The sequence below is a fragment of the Schistocerca americana genome, chromosome 7 (assembly GCF_021461395.2).
Source record: "Schistocerca americana isolate TAMUIC-IGC-003095 chromosome 7, iqSchAmer2.1, whole genome shotgun sequence".
In the NCBI taxonomy this organism is placed as follows: Eukaryota; Metazoa; Arthropoda; class Insecta; order Orthoptera; family Acrididae; genus Schistocerca; species Schistocerca americana.
This window is the reverse complement of record NC_060125.1, coordinates 130,356,288-130,379,504: the sequence shown is the minus strand read 5'-3', so window position 1 is coordinate 130,379,504 and position 23,217 is coordinate 130,356,288. Positions and strand designations below refer to the sequence as shown.

Here is a 23,217-nt window from a genome sequence, read left to right as displayed (position 1 = left end):
TGCGTATTTTCATATTACGAAAGTATACATTGGAATTCCACCAAACACCGCATGTTAATTTCCGAGTCATTGAAATCGAGATTTCAATGCGCTTTTGTAACCCGTTCGTAGCTCATATCACGTGATCTCGCCAGCCGATGACAGCGGATATTCATAGCATAGGACACGTGATGTAGTCAGCCAACAGCAACATCACTGTTAAGTTGCACGAACACACAAACAGGGAAGTTAATAGTTTAAATTAATATTCATAGTGTTGCTACAAGAAAACCAAAGCTTTCACATATAATATTGGTCTCAAGCTGCAAGAGAAGATAAGCTTTCACATATACTGTTGATCTTTTTTGCGCGTGTTACACTTTAAGATATATCTCACAAATGTGCAAGTAAAATTTTTAATTATGACATAAATGTCTGATCTTCAGGGTTCGAAATTCTAAATGGGTCTTCATCAAAGAGGTGATTTTTAAATGAGAGTCTAACACTCTGTGATTTAATAAATTCATGGTACATTCTTGCACATAGTTCAACTTAAGTAAAAGGATATTTACTTTGAAAGTAATGCTTTTCAAACTACTATTCGCAATATTTTTCCGCGACCTGTTAGAAATAGGTTCGTTTCAGCAGTTTCCAGCGAGCGCAGATAACAGGTGACACCAGGCTCGGGTAGCTATCATGACGTAGGAAGCCCGTATGTACGTACGTGTAAAACATTGAAAGATCATACATTATGTCATAAAAGAAACAAGACATCAGAGGATACTGCAAGAGCATTGGAATTTCGTGAACCATATTAAAATGTGCACACTCGGATGTCCAGATTCCCAATGAAGTAGACCTTGACCTGATATTAAGCTTTTCAGTGTGGGTTTCGGGATGTAAATTTTCTTGGAGTACCAGTACTGTATTATATCATGTTCGTTTCTTTATCATGACATAATGCCATACGTGCTAGAAAATGAAAACGTGCACTTGAAATGCAGCGAACACTTGAAACTAGCCAGTACTGTGGAATTAAACATTTCGTTTCAAATACATTGAATGCCTCTGCGGAAAAGGTTAACAGAAGTCAAATTTGAAACATGGAAATAAAATAAAATCTGAAACTAATGACATATTTTAGCCTTCCGTAATTATGTGAATGTGTTTTAATTCACTTGACAGCTCCCGACCACAGATATCCATTTTGATTTTATTTCATGTGAGAGTAAATGAAGGGGAAACAGCAAAATCACTAAATGTAAACACGGGTCACGTGGAGACTACCCTCTATAACTCAAACTGCTCTGCACATCAGCCCTGGATCTATGACATTTGCGAACCGGGTCAATACTAAAAAAATCAAATTTTCAAAATATGTTCATCTTGTAGGGCACATCTTTCTGAAAAGTGTGAAACATAAAACATATGTATTCGAGGAAATTTAAGACATATTATTTGGTCTTAAGTATGCCAAAGTGCAGTGCCACGCCTCTTCACAAAGCATTTTTCTACCGCATGTCCAAACTATATTCAGGAGAGTGGAAATTGAAATGTCCTGTAGAGCCTCTCCTGCTCCCAATTGGCCAGTTTGACAGCCTGCCTGCCCCCCCCCCCCTCTCTCTCTCTCTCTCTCTCTCTCTCTCTCTCTCTCTCTCTCTCTCTCTCTCTCTCTCTCTCTCTCTAAAAGAATCTTACAATTAATAGCGGATGGGATTATTTGTAATTGAGAGAACACGAACTCTTCAGAAAATCTGAGCTCTTTATTGCCTATTAGTTAATAACTTGCTGTTTAGGGTGACATAAAATTAAATATAGGATATATAAAACCAATACTGACAAGAGATAAGCAAGAAATTAACCATTTCTTCAAACATTAGCTCCTAGCATTTCTCCTCTCTAATCTTGCTACAGCTTTATGGCGTGCTTTCCTTTCTGCAAAAGAATCTATTACCTCATCAAAGTTCGTCAAACGTTTTGCTACATGAAAAATCTAAATGACGTTATCTAATACTGAAAAAGCTGTTAATACAAATAAATACCCAATACTGGTGTGGTTTCTCGATCTGATTACGTCTATTTTGTCATTGTCTGCTAGATAAAACAAAATAGGCCTTTCTAATATGGCAGCAATTTTGTTACACACCAAATAAACGAGACTGTTTTGGCACAAATGGCCATTTTATAACACGACAGAATATTATCCATGAAGTACCAGTATCAAATGCCAATTAGGCCTACTACAAGCAAAAAGCATTATGTTAGGAAATAGTTTCACATTTCATTCATACACACCAGCTTCTCAAGCATGAGATCCAAAAGTAGTGTTACGAAATTTTTATATAAATTTGGAATTGTCTTATTCTTCCATAATTTGTGCGATGTCCCCGTTTCTTCTCCTTCCTCGTTCTAACAAACAATCTTGCCATCACCAATTCTGTAGCTATTGCTGCCATTGTCAAAATTTGTTCGCTGATTAACTTCACTAACCCTGCCAGACTCACAGGTTTAGTTATCCTGCAATTATTTTCCGGTTAGGCGTTATTATGTGTTTGAACAACACGTTTTCCGCGTTACTTCCAGAATAGAAACTCTGCGGCTGCTAGCCGGGGACTGTACTGCCTGGTCCTTACTAGTGTAACAATCTGGCCAAAAATTTTCTGTCAAAATCTCATTTTCTTGTATACACTGAGAAGATATGTGTGTGAAATCTTATGAGACTTAACTGCTAAGGCCATCAGTCCCTAAGCTTACACACTACTTTAACCTAAATTATCCTAAGGACAAAAACACACACCCATGCCCGAGGGAGGACTCGAACCCCCGCCGAGAAGATAATACGTAATCTTTCTCACCTGTTATTCCTGTCGTCGTCTATTTCCAATTCTGGTAGTCTGAATCTATGGATTTCGCAAGTAATTATAACAATGCTGATCATTCGTAAACCCGATCAATCACATAGACAGCGGTTGGCGTTCCTCTGTGTGGCTTTACTCCCTCAGCTCGTATAGCCCCGTCCCCTTTTGTCTGCGGAAAGTTACTTATGATTCATTCAGAAATCAACTTAAAATGTGTTCAAAAACCAACAGGGAAGTGTTTAAAAATCATGTGAATAATCGATAGACAAAAGTGCGCTGGATGCTAGGCGCTTTGCGAAACAAGTTATTTTTTTTCAAGAATATGAATTAGGCCCCCCCCCCCCCCCTCCCCTTTTGTCGGTAGCATCTAGCTGCTTGCTGCCACTGCTTGCACAGCCAACAGCCACATTCCTGTAGCCAGACGCGGGAGAATCTACTCCTCAAACGTGACTCAACTGCGCATGTACATGAGCCCGCGCATAACTGCTAAAACAAATCTAATGTGAATAGTTGCGACTTCATGCTCATTGGAGGCAATTTGTCGTTATGAAGCACTGCACAGTCTTCCTAAAGCCTTTGACACATTTTCAATTGGCAGACGCTTGCATGAGCACTGTGTGTCGTCGTCGTATATGGCGTATTTCCTTTGCACATTAAGTTATTTTCGTTTTTTCTCTCATTTATGTTTTATAGTTGAAGTATTACTCTGCAGTAGCGGGATACAGTAATATCCTTTGTTAGCATATCGTTTCTTACCAGTCAAAATTACAAAAATTTAACTGAAAACTAAAACAATGAAAAATTTCCCGAATTCTAAAAATATCCCGTGTTTTTCCCGGTTTTCTCCCGGATGAAAAAATTCCCGGGTTTTTCCCGGATCTCCTGGGTCGTATACACCCTGATTACAGATATTTTCCCTTTTGGTGAATATAGAACCCTGTATTGGTTCCTCCAGTGGAGACAATAATATTTGGAATAATATTTCATCCAAGTTACCATTTATATTACTAATTTTCTGAGGACTATTTTTTCCTTTCCTGACCTGCACAGCCTGGGAGGGGTCCACCTGTTCATTGTGGAGAGGTGTCTGCCCCTGCAAACTGTGTCCAAATTTTAGTTCTTGTTTCTTTTGTATTCTTACGTCAGTCTTCCAACATCATGTTCCAACACCACCATATTCACACACTATTTTCACACACTCTGTCATCCCACAATGTGGCAATGACTGCATGGGGGCACTGCCCACTACTATCCATTCCGATTATAAGACGCAATCAAAATTCAAAATCTTGTGATCCCAAGTTCAGATCACAATGCAGTTTGCACAACTCTCTCTTAAATAAAAACCTGTACCCAAACAGCTTACATTTCTAAACTGTTTATCTTAATTAACTGCTGTAATTCCAAAACTTAGAAGCTTTAAAATGAGTGGGTGAGTGAGAGAACATCACTGTAGCATCTCACATGGACAAACTGTACAGACCAGATAAAGTTTTAGAAAAATGGCATTACAGAAAAATATTGAAAATTAGAAAGGGAGATCATAACCAGTGAAGAAGGGTTGAACCAAATTTGTGAGAAATGGCACATCTACACCAATAGAATAGTATTTCAAACAGGCACTCACTACATTGTTTGTTATAGCAATTACGTGCTATCGTCATTTCAACAGATGAGCAATTTTTTCTTGTTTCAGCATGATCATAATGTGGATTCATTTCAAAAGGCTAGACAGTAAAATGTAACTACATTCTGTTTTCACTGTTGATGATAACTCAGACTGCCTACAGAGCCGCATTAAGAAAATTGCCCGTGGGCAGAAACTGACACACAATCTTCAAGTTTTCTTCTTTAAAAATACCAAGCCGTAAACATATCTACCACACACTATCCTGTAACAGGATGAATGTATATGGTTAACAGACAAATACAGAAGTGGTGAACAGAGTTGAATTGCTGAATGCTATTTTGCTTGTCTTTATTGGTTCCAATTTCTTTTGGGCCTAGATACATTCATTTGTTGACACAATATAGGTTAACACTGCAGTGGATGGTTGCTGTACATTTCAATTCAGTTTACATAGCTCTGAGGCACTTCCAAAGCCTCAAGCCATGTAGTCATGAAAAAGTCTGTGCCTACAAGGTCTGACTCCAGGAATAATAGCACTAGGACAGCAAACAACAGTGCTGATTACCATTAGACAGTTCTGCATTGCTGCTCTGGGGTCAAATGGAATGAGTATTTGGAGTGACACTAAAGAACAATCATTACTGGTTTATCAGACAATCTGGTTGAGTCTTGCTCTGATAAAACACTGCCATCTCAGCTTGCCAGATTATGTCACAGTCAAATGGGCCAGAGCAGGAAAATAAGGGAGGAATTACCTTATCACCCCCACACATCACACGAACACACGAGTACACACAGTTGCAACTCCAACTAATCATCATACACCCACTGTCTCAATTTAAATCACCAATTAGATTAGTAAACTAATACTTACTTCCTAAGAGCTAGATTGAGAGACCTATGGCCCTTGCCAACAGGTGTCATGAGTGGGCCTTTGAGGCCCACTTTGTTTCTATTGACGGAATCAATAGCTGCTTGTGGAATGCCAAATTTCCCATCAGGACCTCTAACAGGTGTCACATCAACTGACTCCCATTCAATAGGAACCTGCACAAAAACAATATAAATTAGGTAAGAAACTGTATTACCATAATCTTATTTCCTACTTATTACACTACACATGGGGACCTGGGTGGGATGATCGAACACCCTTCATATGGACATGTGCCCTAATCCAAATGGTTTTCAAGATAAAAAAATTTAAAGTATTACTTGCAAACCATAACTTGGTATCTCGAGAGGGGATACAGAAGGGGGAAGGGGGGGGCGGTTAGCTGAGGGGAGAAGCAGGGTATGAAGAGGAATGGGCTCTGCAACCCTACACTGTCAACAAACAGTGCAGGCAACACAAACCTGTGTTTTGAGCTTGCACAAAAGCAGCTGTATGTACGATGGAACTAATAAGTTACGTACTTTGCAGTATAGAAATTGAGATCACTGTACTGACAAGTTAAATAAAGGCATTAACTTCTGAAAATTACATATCAGTTACAAAATACAAAATTAGAAGTAGAAGAAAGTACAGCTTATGACACAAGCAATGAAAGACTACTTACTGCTTTTCTAATTTACTGGATGCCCCACAATTTAACAAAAATACAATAATATTAAATATGGATGAAGAAATAAAAAAAGAATGAAACAGTCCAGTTTTCTGAAGCTACTGCTGCACTAGCAGTTTCACTATTGCACCAAAGTGTTTTCAGAATTGTCACTGGTATCTGAAATGCTGATGTCGACAGTGAGATTTTCGATGGCTATTTCCATGACACTGTCATGCCTCCAGTACTTCTGCTCAAGCAGTAGCCCCTTTCTGCAACAGCTTTTCCAGTCTTCCTCAGTAACAGCCTAGAAACAAGTGCTTGCAAGATTCAACAAATTTTCAGATGATACATCACCCGCAATGTTGTGATCCCCCAATAAGTCTTTATTTTTGTCTATTTTAATTACACTTTTGTAGCGGCAAACAAATTACTCTGTGGCCCTTGCTTGTCACCAATCTGTCAACTACAAATGACTTCGCAGATGTGTTCTCCCAAGTCAGTGAGTCATAGATACTTTCCTATCACATTTCGGGGGCAGTTTCTTGGCTTGCCTGTTGTGATAAGGTGCATTGTCCATGATTATTACAGAGTGAAGAGGACGATCTGGGAGTACTTTCAACCATTTTTCAAATTAGTGAAATTCATCTGCCAATGATAGGCTTCCTGGGTTGATATGGCCCAGAACTTCAGTTCTTGCCTAACAAATCCATTTTTGGAATCCAAACTTCCAACCATTAGTATTCTCAAGATACTTTTACACACAGTAACACCCACATCTTTTTCTTACAGCATTTGCTGCATGTTAAATTACTGTTCCTTCAAGATTTGTCGAAATAAAATATTTCTGTGACAGCCTACCCAATATTTTTCATCTCGGTAAGAAACCAGTACCAATCCACAATCCTGCCACATACCTTCTCATTTCCAAACTTTCTGCACACAAACCAATGGACTTCAACACTTTTCTCAGGAAGATACTTCTCCGTGTCTAGCCAATCTCCTGTTCAAGAACTGGCAAAAGTTGTCACACACCAGGCACTACCTTTTCACTTTGTACTATTGTGTTCCTGATGACACATGTGCAGAAACGAAGTGCTCCGCCAGTAATAGAGCATACAATTTAAAGTAAATAGGGCCAAATGCAGAGGTATTCTGAATTACTCTCTAATAGAATTAGACCTGAAGCTTAACCCTTGCCAGAAATTCCTGGAGGGACGTCTGGGTAATTCCTGGCAAACACTAATTCTAGCAATGCTATGCCATCTCTTTCCAGTGTATGTCACAATCCTGAGGGGAAACTGCATACTCGGATGCAACAGTTCTTTTTAGTTTTGTCCGCATTGCAGCACTTCATCACATTCAAGATCACTTTATTCCACTCACTCCTGATAACTGACTTTTCCGAACTGGAGTAGAATGTAACTCCCGCATGGGCCATCTACAATAAGTTTTGAAAAATTCACTATGAAAACAACACAAAAAACACAGACTGCAACAGCTCTGCTAAGTGACAAGGTAGAAAACAATGGAGTCAACACCAACTAATAGTAAGCTGCACAGTTGGCAACATACATCTGCAAATCGCTACAGAATGAAATCTTCCAACTGCTGCTTAGAACCACTAATCAGGAACTGGGAGCCCATGTGCCAAGTTATAGGTCCCACATAGAACATTGTTATTTATTTTCTATATTATACGCATTGTCAGGTTTACACAAGTACAACAGTTGGTAACTATTACAATATGTGTTTTACAAAGCATTAATTGAAAAATATTTTTAACACATTCACCTCTAAGCATTGTCATTGTCATACATGTCACATTACGGATGTTATATAGTTCACAGTAAATGTTCGAACATCCCATCATCAACTTCAATGCATTTGTGCACTCTTAGGACAACCTGTTTCATTGCTTGTCTGCCTCTGAACATTCTCCTAATGAGTGCAGCAGTGTCCACGATGTGGCCAAAGCAATTCATCTATCTGTTCACTTTTCATTTGTACCCTTCAGACATCATCCAACCCCACCAACAGAATTCGGATGGTGTAAGGTCTGCCAATCTTAATGGTCAGTTAATTGTATTATCAGGACCAATCCAACAAATAAGGGCAGCAGAGATGTTCCCTCACATGTCTGGCTAAATGTGGAGCAGCTCCTGCATGCTACAAGTACACTGCACTCCATGTTCAAATGAACATTCTCAAGGTGCCCAACAACTGAATTTTGCAAAAAATATAAGTAATTCTGTCCTATCACTACTCTTCTAAAATGACCGGATCTATCAACATGTTACCTTTGTTACACTTGTTGCTCTTTACATTCTGTATAAACATGGCTTCATCAGTAATTAGTATTAATGGAAGAGAATGTACATTAAATGTATTCCATCTCTGAAATCATTCGGAATAGGGCATATGTCCACATGAAGTTTTTGATTCATGTCAGCATTCCTGTCATACTCCTTTCCTTCCATGCCATCCGTATATAAAGCACACAGCATATAGCTCTGCTGTTAGATAAATTTCTAAGAGCAATAACAAAATGTGGTAAAACATCTGCACATTACATGTTACTTTTGTCCTTATAAGAATAAACAGTTAAACAAAATTATTATTGTTAAATCAGCATAGCAGATTGATCCACTACAGTTCGAAGTGATAATTTTGGCAACCATATCAGTTACCTAAAATAATATGTTTTATAATGTTTCCAATTGAACACATTCAAATCTGTTCATTGTCAATATGAAAATAAGGCATGACACAGCACATGTCCATCGTAACCTCACAGCTACAGCACACCACAGCGTATGTTTGTCAAAAAGTTAACACTACACTGGAGTGACTGCTTTTCAATTATTTTTTCTTGAAATTCGTTTCATCCTGGGTACTGACATGATACTGAACAACCATCAGGACATGTGTCTATCAACGTAAACATTACTATTGTAGGCCATCTAAAACACTCTGGAAATACTTATCTTTGGGCTATAAGCTGACTGACAGAATTCGAAACTTAGTAAAAACAGACCTGGAGGCTATCATTAAAGTATCCATCTAGTTCCAGTGCCCCAAGAATATCATTCATGAGAGTGACTCAATTTACTAAACTTGATGCTAGAAACACAGCATGAAGAACAATCATAGTCAACTGGAGTACATTTTGGTGATGAATATTTGAAGCTCAGTATCAATCAGGGCCAATTAGGTTACAAACTGGTGTCCCAGACCAACACCCCCCCAATAAATAAGAAAAAAAATCAGATCTATAAAACATTTTGCACATATAGCTAAAAGCCATAAAAATATAAACAACCATTTTACTATTCACCAATAACAGACTCTTCCATTAACTATATCAGATACAGGGGTGATACTGCCAAGCTCCTACATGGATAAATGTTTGGAATCAGGAATTGTTCTACTGAAGATAGTAGTCTTTTGTGTGTTATTGCCCACATCAAAAGTTCCAACTGTTTGTGGCAGCAATCAAAAATAGCGTACTTAAGCTTTGAAACCACTGTTTTCTTACCTTGAGAGATAAATGGACAACATAAGCAGAACAATGAAGACAATTTGGGGGGGGGGGGAGGGAAACAATGGGAGAGACCTTTTCAAATCCTACTGTCACAACTGCACACTTCCATGCTGGAACAGCAGATTTACTGGCCTTTAAAGTCTCCACCAAAGTGTTCTACAGCAATGTTTTACAGTATCATATAAAAGATATTTTATCTGAAATTAATGGAAACTGTTACTTTCTCCACTGTAAAATGAATGCCCTAAATTTATTTTATTTCAGTAGTCGTACCATCTGTATGTAAAGTTAACAAGTTCATCATCTTTGTCGTCTACATCCAGCCCCTGGCTTCTCCATGTTTTCCTATCCTCCCATCATTCTATCCTAGTCTTCTTTCACCACACATTCTTTCACTCCAATGATCCAACTATCTCAATCTTCCTCTAGGTCACTTGACTCCTATTGTCAGCCCATCTCCCAGACTCAGTATCCTACCAACCCTCATTTCTTTGAAATGCTAATACCATTTTAATCTTGCCCCTTTCCTATGGCCTCTAGTATCAGCTTCTCTCACTACATCTTACACTGTCTCATTCCCTGCTCTATCACGGCAGGAAGTCCTATTCTGCTTTTTTGAACTTTCATCTCACCAGTCTGTATCCTGTTCACCTGCCTTTTCTTCATTATCTGTGAGAAAGCCATTACTAGATAAAAAAAAAAAAAGATGCCTTGAAACATGGAGCAAGCACTGGAGCATAATATGCTCAGAATAAAACTACTTTCATTTTGGTGGCACACCTTTGCTCCACACCCAGCTGCTTACACTCTGCAGGAAACCATATGCTTGCTTTCCCCTTTCATTAATCTGCACATTGTTCCTCTCTTTGTATTCCATTATGCTTCCCAGGCATTTGAAACTTTTCACTTTCTTTAGCACTTTGCCTCTAAACTTTTATCTTATTCCTTGTTGTAACCATCACTTTAACCTTTTTTCTATCCATACTGTTCCATCATTTCCTCCCATACATTTAGACTTTCTTGTCCCTCTCCTCCTCCTCCTTTTCTCCACACCACTGAATCATTGCAAACACCATTGCTTTCATATTTTAACCTCCTAATCTGCACTGCCAGCCTGTCATTATCTCATCCTTAAAGGCAATGAAAGGTAGAGGAAATAATGTAGTCCCTTGCTTCAATCAGTTTTCTCCTCCAACTTTTACACAACTCATACTTCCTTGATACATTTTCTTTACTCTTCTAATAATCAACCTTCCAATCCCCCTTTTCTGCAGGGTTACTACATCTTGCTTTTTTTCTCACTACTATATACATTTTCAATGTCCAGGTACACCATTACGAAATCTTTACCATATATGTAGTACGTCTCTTGGACGTATCTTACACAGAGAATTAGATCCATGGTTTACCTTTCTGGTGTAAACTCATATTGCTCCCATCTTTGTCCCCCTCCAACTATCTTCTGTGCTATTTTCCACAATCTTCTCAAATACCTTGGCAGCATGACACATCAAAGTAACTCCTTTATAATTATGACAGTTTCCTGCAACCTTGCTTGAAAATTGGTACTATGATGCCCTTTTTCCAGTCTTCAGGTGTCATTCCTTTCCATACTATTCACATGACTTGATAGAGCCACTGCATTCTAGCAATGTGAGCGGCTTTTCCCAATTTCATGGTCTTTATCCCTTCCTCTACTGTCCAGGTTACGTTCATGCGACATCCTCTACATTCCCTGGCTTCTCATTATCCTCTTTCTTATCTCCAACATAGTTTTAATAACTCTTTCAAAATATTCCTACTCAGAAGAGCCTTACCCCTATAGAGTGCATCCCCAGGTGCCGGACTTGCAAATGCTCGCCAGCAGCTCCTGGCTGTTTAAGGGTAGGAGTGAAATAAAATACCCCCTGTGGACTAAAAGTCCAGAGGGAAAATTCTGCTAAATCTAGCTATGATAGGCCAAGAAAACCAATAGTAAATAAAGAACATGCTTTAAAACACGGAACAAGCCTTGGAAAACTTTGTTCAATGCTTTAAAACTGTTTTGTTTTTTTCAACAATATTTCCTGTATTTTATTTTCCCAATCTATTGAAAGCACAGAAAACACAAGAGGATGGAAGTGCTTGCTGTATTTGCATCAATATACAATTTTTTGCTGCACAACTGTAGCTGCTCAATAGTGTAAAAACTGACAACGGCATCAACAGATTGGAACTATTTAGGCAAATGTTGCAGTTCATTCAATAAATGTATAGAGCAAAGAGGTTCAAATGGCAAATAATTCTAATTTTCCACTATTTGTAGGAAATTCTGTGCATTTAAACAGGTAAAGAAATTGAAAATCTGTTAACTTAGATTCAAGCTGAAATGTGTCTGTCCAAAAGAAATTGGACATTTATTTAACATCAGTTTTGTCTGAGAAACAACTCACCTTCAAGTATCTCTCTACTAACAGTTCCAGTTTCACTGAAAACCATGGACATTGTACCAATTGAGAAGAATATAGGTTGACATAAAATCAAATAAAGCTGTTGACCTGCATTCCATTGTCATAAAATTTTCTTTTTCAACAATTTTACAATGATGTTATTTTGCAACAAAGAATCCAAAACTGACATGTAATTTCTGTTGGTATGTACGAGTTGCGTTATCAGTAAAATTAATTGACAATACTGCTGATCACCTATGCGATAATTATATTATCTCACAGCAAGCCACACACAAAATTAACACAAGACAATAAATAATTGATAGAATTTTATCACAAATAGCTGTGCAGTGTCACAGTCTGAATGAAATAACTGAGAAATAATGCATAAGGAAGAGTTTGACAATGTTTTACTGCTACAATGCCCTAATGCTCTTGCAAATGCTGCAGTAACTGATGACATACTGGAAAACTTAGGTCTGTCAAGCAAACCAGTTGACACATGGAAGATTCTTGGCATGCACAGATAGTCTTGACCCAGTTGTTCATCCAGTCATCAGATCGGGCTTTGTCAAATAGCCTTTTGCAGGCCTCCGCCAAATACATCTTATGAATTAGAAGACCCAGATGATGAGTCTTTGACACACACTACTGATGACAAACATCCAGAGAATTGTGTGTTGATTTTGTTCTGCTTACCAGCTTTGACCATTACTGGAGCTCAACTGCCCCTCAGACTTCAGCATCAGTACAAAAATCTACAGTTCTTCATACAGACCCAAAACACATATAAGCAATAGGTAAGATCCTGTCAATTGGATCAGAAAAGTTTTGCAGAGCAAGAAGGTTCCTTATATCTGCCAAAGGAATCTGCCATTCCTTGCACAAAAGCACTTATAAAATTGTAAATGATACATTAGCAGCCCTGTGTTTATTACCAAACAACCAACATCCAAATCGAGTTTGATGATTACCTGTCCTACACATTGAGAACTTGTCAATAACCATTCATAGGAGGCCCATTTGACCTTTCTGAATTCAGTCCCTTGCCACTTAGCCTACACAATGTAATACAGAATTTCAACACTATGGGTTAGTCAAACCTATTGATTTGTAACATGTATTGATGACTTCAGCATGTAGTGCATTGAAGCAAAGCACTCTAACCACCTGTGAAGTATATTTACACAATTACGAGAACATGGATCGGTGATCAATCCCTGCAACTAAATCTTTGGAGCAACAGATGTGCATTTACGCATATATGTTAAATTTATCACAATAAGACAACACAGAAGTGACCTTTGCACTACTGAAATCCCAGCATACAAACTGTGGTAATATTTAGGCTTAGAAATTTTGATCACACATTCATTAAATCATGCTCTTTTAGTACAAGTGTGTGTGTGTGTGTGTGTGTGTGTGTGTGTGTGTGTGTGTGTGTGCACGTACCCACTAAGGAGGACATTAAAGTGGATCACAGAAAGATATTGCCTTAATGAAAAGGGCCTGTTATGGAAATGACACTTATCTCACTCCACACTGCTGACACCTACAGAGCTTATGGCAAATGATCTATTTACTTTGACTGGAACGGCTTCCCAGCAATGTGCAATTTGTCAGTGGCAGCCCTTTGCATTCTTTACTTGGAAATTGTCACCCATACACAGAAACTTTGTCGACACACAACAGCACTGTAAGTTGCTTACACTTCCATCTGGTCTATACCAGAAGCTATAGAGAGGGTCACCGTGTCAAGTATACCTCGACTTCTTCAATCTGTTTCTCATGGACATAAAACCAACCAATAGTGATAAAAATGTGCTGGCAACAATGGTGCCACACCACTTGGTTGATTCATTAGAGGGGACCAAATGGTGAGGTCATCTGCCCCATCAGATTAGGGAAGGAAGTCAGCCGGACCCCTTTCAAAGGGACCATCCCAGCACTCGCCTTGTGTGATTTAGGGAAATTAAGATAACTTAAATCAGGATGGCCAGATGCGGGTTTGAACCGCCGTGCTTCCGAATGCGAGTCCAGTGTGCTAACCACTGCACCACCTCGCTCAGTGCCACACCAATGATACAGCTGAAAAAGTATATTTTGAAGCTGTTTGTAATACTCATTACGTAAATGAAGAACTAAAAGAATATCTCGCTAATATCTTGCCTGCACAGATGTCCCACATAAAAATTCGGATCTGTAAATGGCAGTTTCAACATATGTTGTACATCGCAAAGGTAAGTCACATAAACCTATTGGTCAACAATAATATCCCTTCGAAAAAGGGAATCTTCATCTCTAATGATAAAAATTTATGAACAGCTTTTGAATAATTCATTGTGTTTGACATTTCAAATCTTTAACCTCAATGGTCACTGTTGTGTCTAGACAAGACAGCCTAGACACAATGAGAGGAAGCCGAAAGGCACGCGCTACGCTCACGTAGATGGGCATGATGTCTGAAACAGGATACGTAATGAATGCTATAAAGAAAAGTACGTAGTTTCTGGAATACTTAACTTTAATCCATCCTTTTGGTACATCTGGAGATTGTGGCGATACAAGTGAGACTCTTTAGATACATGCAATGTTACTAATGGCGCCTTGCTAGGTTGTAGCCATTGACTTAGCTGAAGGCTATTCTAACTATCTGCTCTGCAAATGAGCGAGGCTTCGTCAGTGTGCATCGCTAGCTACGTCGTCCGTACAACTGGGGCGAGTGCTAGTCCGTATCTCGAGACCTGCCTTGTGGTGGCGCTCGGTCTGCGATCCCTGACAGTGGCGACACGCGGGTCCGACATGTACTAATGGACCGCGGCCGATTTAAAGCTACCACCTAGCAAGTGTGATGTCTGGCGGTGACACCACAGTCACAATTACTTGAAACTGAGTATCTGAAGATGGTTGGTTGCTTGTGGTTAAGGGACTTAACAGGAAGATCATTAGTCTCTCAGTCCAGGGATAGCTTATCCGGAGTTTACAATGTCACCAGGAACGTGTTCTGATGATGAAAGTACATAGCAGCAGTAAAATCGAGGCATTTAAGGCAATACAGATGTCGGAGCTGAGAAACAATTTACGCAGAAGTAACTGGATCAAGCCAAATAGGTAGGTCAGAGCAGATGAGGGGTTTCCCATGGCTCATTCATGGTGAGAAAAACCTGACTGACATCAGACTCTCAACAATGCCTTGTGTGCAAAGACAATTTCAGAGCAAAATAAGCCTTCTAGTTGGGAGATTCAGAACAATCAAAGTTAAAAGTCTAAAAACATAATGGCCATCAGTTGGACCGTCAGCAATAAAAACAAGATGAGAGAAATAGGTGAGGCAGCAGGTGGGTGATCTTGGGGCTCCGCCTGACCCATTATAGTCAAGGCATTAAAGAGCACCCACTAAGCAATCCCTACCATGGAAAATATGGTGTGGCAGAAAAAGAGGCAAATGCTTCTAAAAGCTATTAAAATTTAAAACAGAGTAAAAGAGATACAAAACTGGTAGGAAAGAGGCAACTGGAAAAGCATATAGGGCTGGGGATCCCCAAACCCAGCATGAAGTAGATGTCCCAAACCCAATCACCCCACCATGAATGTACTTTAAAAGCCTTGTAACCGAGAATAAAAACCAATTTCACGGAGAAAGTGAAGAACCACGTCAACTGTTCATGAATCATCAATCAACACCAGAGGCAATGATTTGGAAGAAAATGCTTAACATGGAGGACCGGAAGAGGGGACGTACCACCAGGATCTGAGCTTCTGTCTGTAAGGCTCCGTAACCGCAATGTGGAAGAGACTCAGTATACAAAATGAATTAAACTAGGGTAAGTCTGGTACCACTGATACAGAGATGACATGGACAGGTGATTGCTTCTGGGTTAAACGGGAGGAGGAGGAGGAGTGCCATGCAGCAGTAATCTCCTCCATAGTTCAGATTTTCTTAGAGGGGCAGGAGCTTACCATACGTTGTTCCATCTGAAAGTGAGGAGAGGCATTATTTGCACCAGCAAATCCACACCCTGGGATTGTCAAAGCGAATATGGGATAAGTAATTGCTCCTCTAGCCAAACGGTTGGCCAGTTCATTTCCTGGGATACCCACAAGCCCTGGGACCTAGAGGAAACTGTGCAAGCTGTCACGAATAGCATATATCACAGGACGCGAAGAGTAACAGCGATCAGAGGGCTGGGAGACTGCTCTTTGACTCACTGAAAATTAAAACGCAGTCAAGGGAAGCTCTAATAAAATGTACAGCTATGTTAATGGCCATTAGCTACATGTTCCTGGCAGCAAATGTTGTTCCTGACTAGTGTGACTTGATAGCTGTTGCAAAGATTCGCAACCTGCTTTAGCTGTTCAGAAATGTAAAACAGTAAACCTCAGAAAACGAAAACTGTTGTATCCTATTACTACAATATCAATGAGTCACTATCTGACTCAGCAAACTCATACAAATATCTAGGTGTAACACTTTGTAGGGATATGAAATGATCACTTAGGCTCAGTTGTGGGCAAAGCACATGGTAAACTTCGGTTTACTGGTAGAATACTGGAGAAGTGTAATCAGTCTACAAAGGAGATTGCTTGCAAATCACTCGTGCGAATGTTTCTAGAAGATAACTCAAATGTGTGCGACACGTACCAAACAGGACTAACAGGGATACTGAATATATACAGAGAAAGGCAGCACAATTGGTCACAGGTTCGTTTGATCCATGAGAAAGTGTCACAAAGACACTGAAGGAACTGAACTGGTAACCTCTTTAAGACAAACTTAAACGATCATGTGAAGTCTGTTAAAGGTTCAAGGATTGGTTTTAAATGACGACTCTAGGAATATAATACAACCTTCTACATATCACTCACTCACATATGGATCACGAGGATAAGATTAGAATGATTACTACCCCCCCCCCCCCCCCCCACACACACACACACACAAAAATCACTCTTCCCAAGCTCCATATGTGAACGGAATGGGAAGAAACTCTAATAACTGGTACAATGGGATGTATCCTATGCTATGCACCTCACAATGGTTTGCAGAACATAGATGCAGATGCGGAAGACACCAGCCATGGAGGGTACATAAAATGTGACGAGACCAAGTGAAGTTTTATGCCTTATGTAGGTAAAAAAAAGGCAGAAATGAGGCGCTGACATTTAGAAAAATGCCTACTGGATTGCCACTTCGAACTTAATCAGATGGTCAGTTTGTATTATTCCTTGGAAATCACATTAATAGAGAGACAAAAGGCCGCAAGATTCGAGAATCCAGTATAATTTGCCAGCAACCATCCTCGATTCTGCATCAGAAAAGTAAGCAGGTAAGATGAGGATACAATCGCTGTTGCGGAGTGGGTCACAACATATTCAGTTGCAAAGCATGTTGGTGAGGTTCATCAGTCAGCACATGTCAAAAGACGATATTTTGACTGGCTTAAGGATTGTGTCAATGACACTATCTCACCATTACAAAGGGAAAACACCTTCGAGGCAAATACAGTTGAATATTCTGAGCAGATGTAGACTTCTGAATAACACTTTGATATTGCATTATCTGACTATGGATTGGGGCCGTACCTTATAACAAGGCAAGATGCTAAAGCAGTTCCCTGTAAGTGAAAGGTTCATTCTATCATCCTTTGCAGGAGGAGTGGGGGTGCAACATAGACGCATGCCTTCAACTTCTTCTTTTCGCATTAGAATGGTAGCCAGGTAAGATGCGGACACCATTGCTGTTGCAAAGTGAGTCACAAGCTATTCTGAGGTCCAGTCATGTCCCAGTACCACTGGCATGGCTGCGGGTGGGATAACATCAATTAACAATGGCTTGGAATCCGACGGCGTGGGGGGTATCGAGTGCTTCCAGGGTCACCAGAGTAGTATTCCCCTCTTTCACATCTTTTAGTGCCCAAGATTCTTGGAAGGGCATATCTATAGGGACAGGTAAATTTTGTAAAAGCAACAACATGAATAATGAAAAATTGGTAGATTTTAACAAAATAACATGAACTTTACGAATTTCACAAAATACAATGAAAATTTATCATCTTTTTGTATTGAAAATGTTATAAATCTGAGGACAAATTTTGTAAATATTCGGAACTGAAGTTGCGTTTTGCCTTCTTTTTCCACAAGGCTGAGGTTCGTGTATAATCTTAAAATGAAAGTTTGTTTCCTTCTGTGAGTTTCTAGGAAGACTTGTCCTGAAAAGGTTCCCTACCACCAGCTGATGCTGGAAGAGGAAGCTGCTTCTCCAGCTGAGTGGGGGAACTGCTTCCCAAAGACGGTGTTGGAGGAACCATGAATGAGGAGAGCAGTGGTAGGTGCCATCCAAAATATTACCAAAAACCATGAATCACTAAAATTGCAAAATAATAGCAAATTTGGCAATAGACATACTGATATAAGCAAAAAAAAAAAAAAACTACCAGCAAAAGTGGCAAAAAACACCAAATGTTGCAAAAATTGCACCACATATGGAACAAAAGATAACACCAAATCTTTAAAAAAACAGTTGCAAGCTTGGCAGAAAAAGACGCCACAATCGCAAAAAATCATTACACTAATATTGATTAAAACATGTAAAAGGAAACAAACATCATCAAAATCGGCAAAAAACAGTAACAGGGAAGTTCACAACAAACTAATTTGACAACAAAATAGAACTGAATTTGGCAAAAATAGTACCAAAATTGGCAATAAATAACACCAAAACTAGCAATGTAACACTGAAATTGGAAAAAAAAATGCACAGACTTTGGCCAAAACTAACACCAATTTTAACCATGAAATAAACTACTTTTTCTCATATCTACTTATCTGCTGTAGGCCAGCAGATGGCTGAAGGGTGGGTAGTGCTGGGACCCACAGGCCACAGCTCCTTCAGCCATGGCTGGTGTCAGGCCTTTGATATGTGGGTTTCCAGGAAGATGGGTCCCAGAAGGGAGCCCTGATATCAATTGGTGCTGGAAGAGGAAGCCGCTTCTCCAGTTGGGTGGGCGAAGTGTTTCCCAAAAATGTAGTTACAGGAACCACGAGTGTGGAGAGCAGTGGTAGATATGGTTTGGAAAAAACTGAAATATGAGGGATGGGTGTGACAGCAATGACTTGGGTAACTCACACCAACATGATGGAGGTGTTTATATTTTTTGTTGCCTCAGTACATGGCAGATATAGAAGGCAGTCAAATGATTTATATTCTTGTATTTCTTCTTCTTCTTCTTCTTCTTCTTCTTCTTCTTCTTTTTTTTTTTCTTCTTCAAATACTGTGCAAACCAGAGAAAGTGGTGAATGCTGTTCAGTACAACTGATACACAAAAGGTGGTTGTCCATAAGGATGACCTTCATGGAGTCTATCGTCCACAGATTCTGCTGTGCAGTGGGGTGACATTACCACAATTTACACATTGGAGACATGACCAAAGTGTACACATCAGAGATCACATTTCGTATCACACTTCTATGCCATAACTCCAACTTTTTCTGGGAGAAAATGTCCTTCAATGGAAAAGATTAAAGTGCCTGTTCAGTTATTGTTGGGGCCTTCTTGCATAAGCCTTGTCATTCAAGATCAGCTCATATCGTCTTTTCTGTCTGGAGTTAAACATCTCTGTCAAAGATAACTCTTTACACTATATTCATTTTACTTGACGGAATAGTCACTGGTATGTAGCCCAGTCACTCAAATGCCTGAATAGCTTGAGAATGTGCAGCACATGAGGTTTTAATCAATAGTGAACCACATAAAATTTTTCCCAATGAGTCAACTTCTCCATATTTGTCTTCTGTGTGTTCCTCAAAAAATAACTGTTTTGTCACCACAAACATAGCTCCATCTGTTCCAATACAAACCACGAACTGAGAAAATTGCTTCAGTCCCAGTATGGCTTGTCCCTCTTCCCATGCACTAATCGACTCTGTATAAAATGAAGTAAAGAAACCTATTAACCATCTAACATAGGTGCTTCTCACAGAGCCTTTCCAAGCAAGTATTCCACATGAAGAATTAATTTTGCATTCTCAGACTGGTTTATGAAGGCCAGTGTTACCATGGCCAGAACACAGCATTGCCATTAAGGTACTCAAATACAAAATCAACAAACCATCTAGCACTAAATATTTCCAAAAAAAAATTGTGCCCCAACTGCAACTTTTGTCAAAAAACATTAAAAGTTTTACGGATGGATAAGGAGAAAACTTATTTACTCAATTTATTATCGGCATAATCACTCTTGTATACCTACATTCAATTTTCTTCTTAGTTCCTAGATTTTAATTTTCGCAAATATCTTGTGCACCAACACTTGAGGTAAAGCAAATACGCTTCAGATGTTAAGCACTGCGGTGAAGTTTCAAAACTACAGTTTGGGCACTGACAGCTTATTCAAATTAGTAAAAGACAGATATTAATTCTATTGTGTAAGCTTCCATGGTATATTGTTAATTATATACTTACGTCAATAATACCATCATGCAGTCTCAGTGAAACTGAGCACTGTGCGTGTTCCTGTGAGCACATACAGGATAACTATCAGACAAAAGTTTGTAAGTGGCCCCAACTGATATGTACATGGCATTGCAACTGCAGAGTTCGCCATACATATTTCTGGTTCAAGTATGTGTACACAAATCCAACTTTAATACTAGTGTACACTTTTCAGAACATGAAAATACTCAATACCTATCAAGTACAGATAATTATCTTATCCAGAATCATTTTTATATGAAGTTAATAGTCATCACTACCTGCTTATTTTTCTTCATGATATTTGTGTGTCATGCATTACATGTGCTTCCGTCTTGGTGACTGAAAATGTGTCAGGTTTTTAAAGCACTTTCAGTACACGAGTATGAAACTGCGAACATAGGGTTAGAGCGAGATAGTGTTACCGAGCAAGATACTGATTGTGGGGCCAGACTTATTTCTAGCATGACCTGAAGTTTAGGACAGGTTCAAAGTGACAATTCGGTTATAAGTTCATGAAGCCAATGAATGTGAGTACAAAATAAATGTTGTAGTAACAGACTAATATGAGCATAGCCCAAGGTCTATGTTCAATCTTTATATGAGTTTTCAATAAAAACAAGTCACAAGGTAAATTCAAGAAACCTGCATTATACAATACACACAATCTCCAATGAATATTTTTGTGAATATTAGGTAGACAACTAAGCAACTGTTGATGCAAACAGGACTTTCATGGTGTCACCAATTTCACATATATTAATTTAAGTTACTATAGACAGAGAACCTTAAGCCATACAAACTGTTGAGAACTTTCTCTTGTTAAAACAATATTCTTTAAAAGTGATACAGGTGGCTTGGCAACAGGTTCCCCAAGTCTATGAACTGTAGGTAATGCAAAGTTCAGAACAAACTCTGCCCAAGTTCATATATCTTTCCAACATTTGCATGACAAATTCTAGCATATTAACACCATACAATAATAAATTGTGAACAATAACTGATCACGTTGCATATGGTATAGTGTTTCACTGATAAGCACATCCGAAAGTGAATAGTGTCATACTGTGTGTGTGTGTGTGTGTGTGTGTGTGTGTGTGTGTGTTACAGAGAACTGACAGACGCTAAGATATACATACGCAAACCATCCCATGAAAGCCTACTTACTATGTTTCAAGAACCAGTGGTAAACAAGGAATAAGCTACACCACCTATGTATGGCCCGCGTAGGAATTATGGAGATGTTTATGCAATATCCTGGACTATAAACATGCACCTCACAATTGTTTGCAAAGTAGGGGCTATAGATATCTTATGTATACACTGACCTAATGTTCTATTCTCCCTACCATGATTTAAACCTTCCTGTTTTTCCACTACATTTTATAACCATGCCTAAATGAATACATAGTCCAGCTTTGCTAATTTCTTTTGTGTTAGCATGTATCCTTCACGATTATTACCATGACATTTGCGACCAATAAAGGTAATGACACACCTTCTCAACTATTATTACTAGTAGTGATTTTGATGAGAAAGAATACCGAGTCTATACTTCAACTGTTCATAACTACCAAACTGCTGATCCCCTAAAACAAAGTTCAGGACCAAGGTATTTAAATAACATAATGGAAGGTCTGCTGGTAAGATCAACATTACTACTACATGGGTAATCCACAGACAACATACACATACGTATTTTTAAAGCACAGAAATGTCTACTCAAACCCACCATTTAACTATATCAACATACAATGAAAAACTGGTTTTGCTTGGGCTTTCATGTGCATGATAGTTTTTCTTAAACGAATGTAATGAAATAGTATGAATTCAAATTAACACATTAAGCACCAATAAGGTTGGGTTGTTAAAATGACGAACAGTTCTTGCTCCAAGAGTTCAAGCAAGAAAAATTCACACTGTTCCAAAAAACCTCATTTTTAGAATCCTGCACTGTAAATCAAATGGCATTAAATTAACCAAAATTTAGTACATAGCAGATTCAATTAAAAGAAATCTGATCTGGCGGGGGGGGGGGGGGGGGGGGGGGGGGGGGGGGGGGAATAAAATAAATTCAGCTCATCTGGGCGACGATTTGTGCGAAGAAAGTGGCCAGTGAGCCCAGAATACAGACAGAATAGCGTGTGATTAGAAATCCAACATTTTAAGGAGTAGGCCCTTCAGCAGAATCTACCACAAAATTAGTAAAAGATGCACAGGTAACACCAGATCTGAAACATGCACCAAGCCAGTGGCAAAAAGCATAAGCCTAAACCTGGAAAATGGAGACGTATCTTATATAATCTCAGTAACTAACACAATTAAGTATTCTTAACAGAATAGCAAATGATCTTATCCAAAGCAACTTTCAGACTCCTAACGTGCATCACATTAAAAATGACAAGTCTCACTTCAAAAACAAAATGAAACTAACGGGATAATTGCAGAAAACTGGAGGTTTAAGATGGGGGACAAGCTAGATTTACAACAATAAAAAAACCAACCCAAAACAAACAGTTAAAAAAATTAAATTACAGTATTCTGCTACACCAACAAAACCACAAGAACTGGACATTTCCCTTGACCTACAGAGCTCAACCACAGCTACTGATACCAAAAAAACACCACCTACAACTCCGTAAAGTGGAACCAATCTCCTCCCCCCCCCCCCTCCTATCCCAACTCAAAAACCCAAATACCTCATATTCACTACATCAATTAAAACACAACCAACCTACCACAAATATACAACACAAAACATCACAA

The 23,217-nt window shown here is 39.0% G+C and overlaps 1 protein-coding gene across 1 annotated transcript in view; it reads right to left on the bottom strand.

Moving 5' to 3' along the window:
• LOC124622530 (probable isocitrate dehydrogenase [NAD] subunit alpha, mitochondrial) overlaps positions 1-23,217 on the bottom strand; it is a 76,095-nt gene that overhangs the window by 51,056 nt on the left and 1,822 nt on the right. Inside the window, exon 3 of the mRNA XM_047148263.1 lies at positions 5,342-5,514. Within this exon, the coding sequence (XP_047004219.1) occupies positions 5,342-5,514 (173 nt within the window). The remainder of the gene's footprint in view (positions 1-5,341; positions 5,515-23,217) is intronic.